This window comes from Dermochelys coriacea, chromosome 21 (genome assembly GCF_009764565.3).
Source record: "Dermochelys coriacea isolate rDerCor1 chromosome 21, rDerCor1.pri.v4, whole genome shotgun sequence".
Classification (NCBI taxonomy): Eukaryota; Metazoa; Chordata; order Testudines; family Dermochelyidae; genus Dermochelys; species Dermochelys coriacea.
In genome coordinates, this window is record NC_050088.1 from 12,320,019 (window position 1) to 12,330,887 (window position 10,869).

The 10,869-nt window shown below is 51.5% G+C and overlaps 1 protein-coding gene across 3 annotated transcripts; it reads right to left on the reverse strand.

Annotated features, from left to right (window-relative positions):
• Nucleotides 1-1,592: 1,592 nt before the first annotated feature.
• On the reverse strand, nucleotides 1,593-10,561 carry CDKN1A (cyclin dependent kinase inhibitor 1A). 3 transcript variants are annotated; one of them, XM_038379656.2, is made up of 3 exons: nucleotides 10,415-10,561; nucleotides 4,251-4,676; nucleotides 1,593-3,566 (listed from the first exon to the last, which is right to left on the reverse strand). In XM_038379656.2, the coding sequence occupies exons 1-3, from the start codon at nucleotides 10,419-10,421 to the stop codon at nucleotides 3,517-3,519; spliced, it is 483 nt and encodes a 160-aa protein (XP_038235584.1). In that variant the 5' UTR covers nucleotides 10,422-10,561; the 3' UTR covers nucleotides 1,593-3,516. The 3 variants fall into 3 exon arrangements, with proteins under 3 accessions (XP_038235584.1, XP_038235583.1, XP_038235585.1); XM_038379655.2 differs by lacking the exon at nucleotides 10,415-10,561 and adding an exon at nucleotides 8,733-9,256; XM_038379657.2 differs by lacking the exon at nucleotides 10,415-10,561 and adding an exon at nucleotides 8,153-8,708.
• Nucleotides 10,562-10,869: the final 308 nt, after the last annotated feature.

Below are 10,869 nucleotides of genomic sequence, written 5' to 3' on the forward strand. Positions count from 1 at the left end.
AACTGCACTGGCCTTGACTCTACACCACTCATGGAGATGGAGTTATTGATGTAGAGGAGCAGTTACATCAGCAGGAGTGACATTTAAGTGCAGACACTGACATTCTGTATCCTGGGGGAAGCACCCTGTAGCCCGCATATTCCTAATTTATATGGGATTGTTATCTTGCATATAAAGTGTGCCTTGTAAGGTATCAGGGGAAAAGTTATGATCTGCTGAAAGTCATGTCTCTAGCCATATCATTAATGCATATGAAGTTCTGAGAAGTGTGTTGTATGGTTGTCACGAAAAAATACTGCAAGTTGGGGAATCAGCCAGATATTAGCTCCCCAGAGGCAACAGCAAGGAAAGTCACCAATGCCCAGGCAGGGTGTCAAACCACCATCAACAGCCATTGTTCAGCAAGGGAGCTACAATTCAGTGACTCACCTGCATGAGGCTACTCCAGGGGAATTGCTCAACCTTGCCCGGAGACTCAGCAATTCCCCCAGACATGCCTGGACTTGCATTTTACAAGCACATGAACTGAGGAGATCAAACAGAACATAGGGGGCTCAGCCTTGGCCCGTTTCCTTCACCCACCTACGCTGCAAGCAACAAGGACAGTCTGAAGGCTCCAGTTGAGGGGACTGGCCCGGATTTCAAGGGTGAAATCTGTATACTATGAACTGTAGTATCCAGTGGGGTGAGAAATAAAACTGCTTAATCTAAATGTTGCCCAGTCTAATAGGGTTGAGAGTTTAGACTGCGTACTTACGTTTCATTTTCGTTTGGTAACTAACTGACTTTTTGCCTATCACTTAAAATCTACCTTTTGTAACCAATAAATTTGTTTTACTGGTTGAGTTTGCCTGAAGCGAATGGTAAATATGCTCAGGTTTTAAAAAGGCTGGTGTATGTCCACTTTCCATTGATAAAGTGGTAAACCAATTAAATTTGCATTGCTTATCCTGACCAGCACAAGATGGTATATTCCTGAGGTACAGTGCTGGGGGGGGGGAGGGGAGATTTGGCTGGTGCCTTTCCCTGTGTGATTCATGAGTGGCTCTGGGAGTATTCATGCAATCTCACTGGCTATGGGGTGCCACATGTGGTTGTGATGAGTGATCACAGCACCTGGAGGGGTTTGTGGCTTGTCACTAGCAAGGGATTGTGAGAGAGAGCCCTGGCTGGAGAGAGTTCAGGGGGTACAATGGTCCCACAGTCCCAGACTGCACCCCAGGGAATCAGTCACACATGCTTCCATAGTTAGGTCAACACAAGCTGCCTTGCATTGACCTAACCCTGTTGTGCAGGCCAGGCCTTAGTATCTGAGCTGCTTAATGTGTTTATCCTCAAGGCCCGTGAGGCAGAGCAGTGCTATTATCCTCATTGTACAGATGCGGGCCTGGGGCCCAGAGAGACCAAGTGACAGGCCCAAGTCACACCTACATAGCAAAGTGAGGAACGGAACCCAGATCTCCTGAGTCCAGGCTTACACCTGCAGCATCCTTCATGCAGATAGTGACATGGAGTGCATTAATAGCATACTTGGTTCTGAAGTTACTTGCACTCTTCAGAGCAGGCAAAAACAAGACCGGTGATGAGCAAGCCTCATTTATACACAGTGTTTATTCATAATAAAGTTACATTTTTAAACTACATTTTTCCAATAAATGCAGCAGCATTTTATTTACAGATACAAGTATTAGTGCTGAAAGTTTGCTGGCGTTACCCTGAACGCAAAGTGCAGCAAGGAGTGGGGGTGTGAAGGGATCTGTTCTGTCCAGGGTTAGAAGTCCAACTCCATTATGAGAGGGGATGAACCCATCACTGAGAGAAAGTGCCTAAGAATTTCTGATGTTTCTTGAGACCATCTCGAACAGAGAGATTGCAGCCTTTGTGGACAGACAAACCGGCCATGAAAACTAGCAGCAGGAGCCATGAGAATTTGGCCCGTAACACAAGAGGATGACATGCAGTGAGTCTAACTGCAGAGCTAGAACTGCTGAAGCTGTGACATGAACCACCACACAATGAGGGAGACCAGCAGCTAAACCTCCTTCTGGAGGAGGAAGTGGGAAGGGAATTAGCCCTGCTGTAGAGTGGTGCTACAATTCTACTGTAGCAAATCACAAAGTCTAGCAATTGCTGAGTAGATGGATCCCCCACAGAACACGCCCTGCAATAGCCTAGTGGCAGGAGCTAGTGGTGTATTATGACAAGAGCAGGGGGAACTAAAGGCAAGTCTTAGTCAAATTCTGCTCTTAGGCTAGCGCTGAAATCTGCCAATGCAGCATTTGGGCCTGGGTACAACCAGGTGGCATCAGCAGTCCGTTTCCACTCAAGGGTGCATCAAGCAGCTTTACAAGTAGTGAACAGGACTGGCAGGTATTAGCAGAGGAGATGTCTAACCCTGCCAGAATCCGCCCCCCACCCCCACAATCTTCAATCCCCATCTCCTACTGCCAGCCTCCCTGTAATGCAGAAGAACCACCCAAGGAATGGAGCTACAACTTATTCCGTTCCTCAAGTCAGCAAGCAGAGGGCAAAGTTTAAACACCAAGCAGAACTTGATCTGAGCTAGCCAGGGAGAAAGCTGGATGTGCCATCCTGTTACCCAGCTAAGCATCCACTTCCTGCTCATTCAGGTAGGCCCTGCAGTCAGGGATGCTTGTTTTATGGGCAACAAGCATCTCCTTTCCCACCCCCACCTTAAGCATTCCTTTTCAGGAAGCAGAGCCCCAGCTTGAGACAGACACCCTTCTACCAGTGCAGGCCCACTGCACTCACAGCTAACTCCTGCCCAGGCAGATGGAGAGTGTTGATGCTGCCCAGGAGCAGGAGTGAGGCTTTAGAAAAGCATGTACATAAGCATCCCATGGCCATGAGGACCAGTTGCCATGGGCCAGAGCCTCAGCTGGGGAGCTATGCTCTTTTATACTTGACTTCAGTGGAAGTAAAACACTCTTTACAGCAGCTTAGGATCTAGGCCCATCTCTCCTCCACCCACCCCTTTTACCCTGTGGTCCTCAGGGCAAGGGTGTAGCTGGTCAGGGGGGTTGAGACTTACCACTCATTCCTACCCCTCCTTGTTGAGTGTCACTGGCCTGCTCTGAAGGCTCAATTTTCAGCATTTATCATTCCCTCTTCTCCAAGGCCTATAAAAGGAGGTAATCAAATATTCCACATCTATTTTAAATAAAGCCTTCACAATACACAGTGCACACAAGTGAGTCCTTAGACATCTAGCCCTATTCATAAATACGACACTAAACTCTACATCACTTCATAATAGACAGATTCAGTAGGCAGCTTATACAGTACAATGCAGAGGGAGGCTTCTAACTAAGTCTTCCTGCCGCTAAGTCCTGACACAGACTTTATTCAGCCCCTAAGGCAACCCTTCCACAGACTTCAATGGAAACGGTCTTCCTAGAGGGCTGCAGAGGGCCAGTAGGGTTAGTAGTTGACACATCCTGATGACTGTGCCCCAGCCAAGAGGCACACAGAAGCAGAACAACTTGTGCTGTGGCTTCACGGATTTGGCTTGCAAGGGACAATCCTCCGCTTCGAACTGTAGAAATCTGGAGGGAGAAAGAAAAGGAGACTACACTGAGCTTGCTCTCAAGTGAGAGGGCAAATGAACCCTTCCAATAAACTGTTGCTGGAGGAGCTTTATGAGCAATAAGCATCTGTATTTGTTTTGGCAAGAATAATCCGGAGTCATGCTTCAGATTGCCTGGCTGATAGTGAGAAAAGGCCCATCTGTGCAGAGTTTTATTTTAACGAGTTCCCTTTGGCTATCTGGTTGAATGGCTATGGGATGCTGGTTTGATTTTTATCATCTGCTCCCGTCTTGTGATTCATTGACCTGAGATCTAGGAAATTGGATTTGGATTCCCAGCTCTGCCAGCCACCCCATGTGATGTCATTTGAGATTCCTTTCCCCAGCTGTAGCAAGCAGAGAATACTGGCCTTCCCCCCCCCCACACTGTAAGCTCTCCAGGGTAGAGATTGCCTCTTACAACACTAGCTGCTTTCTTTACACCTACTGCCATGAGATCCTGATCTCAGCTGGAGCCTCAAGGCAATGCTGTAGTGCGAACAGGTGAACTGACGCTAAGTGCCAATGCCTGCAGTGACAGGTGCCCTGTGCCACCCCACAGATCCGACTGGACTGGTCAAGCTGCCGCTGACATTCTGTCTCTTGCTCTAGTAGCCATTGGGGGTACTTGTGAACTAGGGGCAGGACAAACATTCGTACTTACCTTTTATGCTGGTCTGCTTTCGTTTCAGGTGCCGTGGGGGACTGGTCTTGTGGGACTCGGAGCCCGTCTGTACTGCTTCACTCGAGAGGGCCACGTTAAGATCTTTTGTAGAAATCTTAAGTGCTGGAGAGCTCTGGTTCTTCTCCCCACCATTACCTTTGGAGTGGCTCGGGTCCTGAGAAGGCAGGCAAGCAGGAGACATGTCAGGATAGAGGACTCTCTCCCACTTGAGCTTGCCTTCCAGCGGTGTTTCTGTCTCAAAGTCAAAATTCCACCTGTGCTGAGCTTCTTCCAGATGTCTCCTCATCAAGTCCTGTAAGTCATTCTGGAGTTGCTCGTGATCCACCGGGCCAAAGAGGTTTCGGCAGATCTTCCTGTTGCAGGGGGCCTGATGCATGTTACTCTGTGACAGAGGCATGTTTCCAGCTGGAAGGAAAATGAGCAACATATGGTTACTGAGCAGCAGCGCAAGTGATCAAAGTTAGGCTACTAAGGGCATTAGTAAATGATCACAGAGATCCACGGGGTTCAGGCATCTCCTGGGACCACCTCCGGCATGGAGCGCTGAGCAATCATTGGCTAATGTAATCCATGCAAGGGCCATGCACTTGTCTCCCTCTAGTGTCTGCTTTACATGAGGGTTGAATCTGCTACAGCTTCCCAGCTATAGGACTTAATCCTTGAGCTCAAGTGGTAAGGGCTGATCCATCTCGTGCTCAAAGTCCTAGGTTCAAACCCTGCTGTCAGCCCCGTGGTCCAATAAGAGATATTACCTCACCCACCTTCTATCTCTGACTGGGACTGACACTGCTACAACAAGACTGGATCTCAACTTGGAGGATATTTAAAATCAGAATTGGATCTGAATTCAAATTTGCATGAGACATTCATATGTGAGCAGATGGCAAAGCCAACAAGAAATATTAGGTGAATTTCTTAAATCCAAGTAGTAGAACATAGCAGCAAGGAACTATGCTTTGAACAAGCTGCACAGAATAAATTACAAGCTTGTCCATTTTGGTAATCCCTTATCGGTAAACCTCTTGGGTAACCACTGATAAAGACCCTGCTTTGCAGATGGAGGCAAAGAGCAGCCACACCTGAGGTCTATAAACAGGAGATGCACCTAAGTGGTAAAGAAAGTTGCCAATTGCTGATGAAATCCCAAAAGGGTTCTAACTTCCCACCCTCCTGCTGATGTGGGCATGCAGGGTTATAAAGGAATCCCTTTTCAGCTTGTAATTATGTAAGGATTATGTTTTAAAGGGCACAGTGATATTTTAAAAGCATTCATCCAAGTCTGAGACCATGAATTTATTCCCATAGAGTCTGATGGTCAGCTTCTACTGACTGCAGCAGGAACAGAGGCTGCTCAGCACAAAACATCCACCCCATGATGGACAGAGGGCAGTCACAATAGGCCCATGAGCAGAAAGCTAGAGCCAAATAAGTTATTAGCAGTCAAACGGGCAAAATTTTCACCAAAGCTTTATGCCAGAAAAAAAAAATTAAAAAATAATAATGCAGATTTGCATCAACCAAAACAATTCAGGAATTTGACAATTTTGCTAAATAGTTTGAAAAAAGGATTATGAAAATCTGAACACCGAGTTTAAGGTTCTCTTTATTGTTATAAACCAACAAAAACCCAACAATGTTTTGGGTTCAACTCAAAATTAATTTGATTCCAGTAATGCAAGGGAAAAAAAAAAAAAAAAGTTATTTTCACCGCTTTAATTAGCCGTGAACTGTTTGCTCATCTTGGCCCGCACACGGTTCTTTGGCAGCAACAATTTAGCCTTTATGCTATTAGTCTGGAAGACATTTAGGCACCACAGAGGCTAAAGGCCACATTTGGCTTATATATCTTGAACCTTAACCTTTAAATGGCCTCAGTGCCTATAATATTCTATTGATCCAGCTTGTCCTGTTCTTGCCTTTTCACCCAGAGAGGAAGAGGCTAAGAGAATAAAAATAGAACTCAACCTTCATATCGCCTGACAGTTCACACCCTTGTAAACAGTTCAGTGGAATGACATCATTGTGAGTCAGTCAAGTTCCAACATGTCCAAACAAGCCCTGGCAGGTAACAAGTTTCAACTGGCTGCAATATATAAAAGCAAACAGCCACACCCATTGGAATGCAAGAATGCCCACTCCTGAGAGATACGGAGCATTTTCAACACCTACCACTAAAACTTAAACCGGAGTCTAAGGCCTGGTCTACAGTAGAAAGTGAGGTCAGTTTAACTGCATCAGTCAGGGATGTGAAAAATCCACACCCCTGAGCAGCGTAGTTAAACAGACCCAAGTCCTCATATAGACCACGCTAGGTCAACAGGAGACTTCTTCCGTCAACCTAGCTATGGCCTCTCGGGAAGAGCCTCTCTCATCAGCATAGGTAGTGTCTACACTGAAGTGCTACATCAGACAAGCCTGCAGCTACTCAGCACCTCACAGGATCGGTGTGCCACAAAACTGCACAACCTCGCATTAAGACTAATGCTTCATCCTCCGCTCCTGATTGTGTGTGTTGGAAGCTGCTGAGTGCGGACGACACAGGGCTGGTCTTTACTTTTAATTTCCTGAATAGTCAGTTTGATGACTTAAAGAACCATTGAAGTCATTTTCATTTCCTGTCATACAATGAAGCTTTCTTGCAAGTCCCATTAAATTCTGCTACAGAACCCTGCAGACTTGAACAAGCAGCTGATATAGGGCAAGGTTTGTGGTCACCAGTGGGTGCCAGGGCAGTGCTGAACAACTACGCAGCTCTAGACAAGTGCTTCAGGTAAGCAAAAGGCAACTTGTCACTGGCTCAGCTCACCCTGAACCGTCTAAGAAACAGGAGTCATCACTTCCCTAAGCCAGTTTCTTACAGGTGGCAGGATCTCAATAGGAAATTAAGTTGGGTGCAGTGATCAAGTCAATTGCACTCAGTGTGCAGAGAGCCTGCTGTGTGACCTTGGCAAGTCTTACATGTCCCAAAGTGACACGAGAGACTGGCCTAGCACAAGGAGTATAGGGGGAGGTTTAATTACAGTAAGATTTTGGGGATCCTTTGAAGAGCGCTCTGTATGTTCAAGCTAAACATCCAGGTCTTCAGCCACAGCAGGATTTTTGTTTCGAGAGAGACAGCAAAGAGGAGTTCCTGGAAGCGAGCGAACTTGACAGCAGGATTTTTGGGCTCAATGCAGCCCCTTCCTTCCCATACACCCACGTTGGGAAAGGAAATTCTAGGGGCAAAAAGAACAGCAGCAAGGAAACAAGTTTAAAGTCCAACAGTCAGCAGCCCATTTACTGCAGACCTCTGGAACAATCTGGGGCTTGGTCTCATTAATATTGCAAAAAGAAAAGGAGTACTTTTGGCACCTTAGAGACTAACAAATTTATTAGAGCATAAGCTTTCGTGAGCTACAGCTCACTTCATCGGATGCATTTGGTGGAAAAAACAGAGGAGAGATTTATATACACACACACAGAGAACATGAAACAATGGGTTTATCATACACACTGTAAGGAGAGTGATCACTTAGTGTGTATGATAAACCCATTGTTTCATGTTCTCTGTGTGTGTATATAAATCTCTCCTCTGTTTTTTCCACCAAATGCATCCGATGAAGTGAGCTGTAGCTCACGAAAGCTTATGCTCTAATAAATTTGTTAGTCTCTAAGGTGCCACAAGTACTCCTTTTCTTTTTGCGAATACAAACTAACACGGCTGCTACTCTGAAACCTGTCATTAATATTGCAGTTTCCAGGCAAAGCATGTCTGGAGAGGGAGGAAGTGGAACTATTCTGGGTCATTTGCAGGCTTCACTTTCCTTACTTGTGAGTTGTATGGCTCTACTGCTCCCGTCAACCATCTTAACCTAGATTACAATAAATTAAAGTAGCTTTACCTGAATAGCCACTTTAAGCAAGAACTGCCAGCTTTTCACACCAGACATGCAAGTGTTCAGTGTACAGCCTCTCTGTATTTTCCACCAAATGCATCCGATGAAGTGAGCTGTAGCTCACGAAAGCTTATGCTCTCATGAATGTGTTGGTCTCTAAGGGGCCACAAGTCCTCCTTTTCTTTTTGCGAATACAGACTAACACGGCGGCTACTCTGAAAACAGCTTCTTAACAGTGCACCACTTTGTCCACCAGGGGGGGTTTGTCACCCAGGAATAAACATCTTCCCACCCCTCACTGCAGTAGCCTCCCGGAGTTTCTATTTCTTGTTCATACCAGAGGCAGAGCGAGGGATTATTTGCAACCAGAGTGAAACCTAGTGAACAGCCCGCCAAAATGACACATCCTGGGACATGCAGAGTGACACGTCTAGGGAAGGCTGGGATTACATCATCTTGGACCAGCCCAAGGGGCCGCTGAGTACCGCGGGGAACGAATACATTGTGAAATATCCCTTTAGACCCAGGCGCTCAAGCCACAAGCAGCGTCTGCGCCTTTCAGCCGGTTGCACTGTCCGGACCCTACCGCAAGGTTCTTCTAGTTTCTGCCGGACCCTCGGGGATCCTTGCTGGTGACGGAGCAAGCCTGCCGGGAGGAGCGAGCGCTTCATCTGCAAAAGTGCTGTCCAAATGCAAACTGCACGGCGGATCAGCGGCGGGGCTGAGCCGAGGGCAGCGTGGCCAGCCCTACAGCCCTGTGGGCGGCTTCTGCTGCCGTCCTGTCGGGCTCTGCGGTTTGCGGCAGCCAGCGGGCAGCGCCGACCGCCCGGCTCTTATCAGCCTCATCCGGCTGTTCCTCGCAAGCGCCCGGGGGACACCGAGTTCCAGCGGAGCGAGGCAGCCCCCCCGCCGGCCTGGGAGGGGCTTTGCCCCGGTGCGGGCTCGCCTGGCTCTTCCTGGACGTGTTTCGACCCAAGCCGCAGGGAAGTCCCGGCCCGACGTGGGCCCGGGAAGGACTCGCGGGCCCGTGCGATGGGGCCGGTCTCTTACGCCACAGCGAGCGTGTGACTCTTGCTAATCGCCGGCCGTGCCCGGGCAGCTCCGCGCCCCATTGGCCGGCCCGGGCTGGCGGCTCCGCAGCGCCCCCCGCTGTCGAGCCCGGCGGAGGCCGGGCGTGCCTAGCAGCTGGCGTCAGTGTCCCCCGCCACGGCACCGCGGCCAATCGCCCGCCCGCCGCTCGCCTGCTCCCGGCAGCCGGGCCCGCGGCTCTCACAGCCCCGCTCCGGCTGCGCGGCTCCGAAAACGAAACGTTTCCCCACCGGGTCCCCCGCCCCCGTTTGCTGGGGAGATCGGTCGCCTCTTGCCGCCGTCATCCGTGGCCATATGGCCCGAGGGTCCAATCCGACATGCGCCACGCTCGCCCCATCCCCTAGGCTGCACCTCGCTGCGCTTCGGAAGGAGACGTGTAAACCCAAATGACGCCTAGCACCGCAAAGGCGACGCTCCTGGCGCGTGTGCGCTCCCAGACCCGCCCGGCAGGGCCCCCCAGCAAGGGGCGCCCCGCTTGCAGCCCGAACGGGCCATCGGGTACCCCAGCCCTTCCAGCGCAGACACCGCCCCGTTCCCAGCCCCACCGCGCGTCAAGGGCGCTGCTCCGGGATCTTCGCATCCCCCGTGAGGGGGACCAGCCCACCGATCGGTGCGGGTCAGGAGGAGGCCGGCGGCCGGGGGCCCCGGGAAGGGAGTGGGAGGCTCCCCCAGCAAGCGAAACCGAGAGAGCCAGAGCAGCTTGGGATGCAGGAGGAAGAAACCCCCACCAGCAGCCGGGAGGGAGAGACCGGGAGCCCCGGCCCAAGGGGGAAGCGGGGTCTCGACTCCTGCCTCGCTTCTCGGGTAGCCCCCCGGTGACCCCGATGGGTGCGGGACAGTAGCAGGCTCCCGGTCGGGCTCGCTCTGGCTGGCTGGGCTTAGCCCAGAGGACTCCAGAGTGGGGGCCCCACCGACACCCCTTTAGCTAAGGGGAAGAGCCCGCGCAGGTGTCGCGAAGCGGGGTGGGACCCCCGGTACCTGGGGCCAAGGAGCCGTGAAGACGCCGCCTCTCCCATGGAGTTCGGGTCCCCAGCGAGGGGGGTGTCACTGATCGTGCGCGAATCCACCGGGCGGGGGGGGGGGGAGGCTCGGGGACAGATACCCGGCGGGAAAGGTGATGCCCCGACCCGCCCCCAAGGGCAGGGGACAAAGGCCCCTCCATGCCCCAGCCCCTCTCACCTCGCATCCAGCCACCGCCTCCCAGCCCAGCCTCGGCCCGCTGCTGCGTCTCTTGCAAACCTCCGGCAGCGGCTCTGAGCGCTGCGCCCGGCTGCCAGCCTGTATATAGCCGGGCGGAGCGCTCCGCCCCCGGCCCTCCCCACCTGCTCCGCACCGCTGAGCGCACCCGCCGCGCAGCCCGGGACTCCCACGGCGCTGCCCCGGGCAGGGCTCTGCCGCCCGGCGCCTTAACCCTGGGCTGGAGGGAGCCTGGCGGCCACTCGCGCTGGCGATGCAGCGACCTGCTCCGCTGGGGGCGAAATTAACCCCCAAGGCCCGGCCCGCCCCGAGCTCTGCGCCCAGGGGCGCGGGAGAAGCCCCTGGACCGCTCGGATCAGGTGCCCTTAGCAGCCGCTGCCCTAGAAGTGAGGGTCCGGATCCCCTTGCCAGCTCCCTAGGCCAGCCAGGGTATCTGT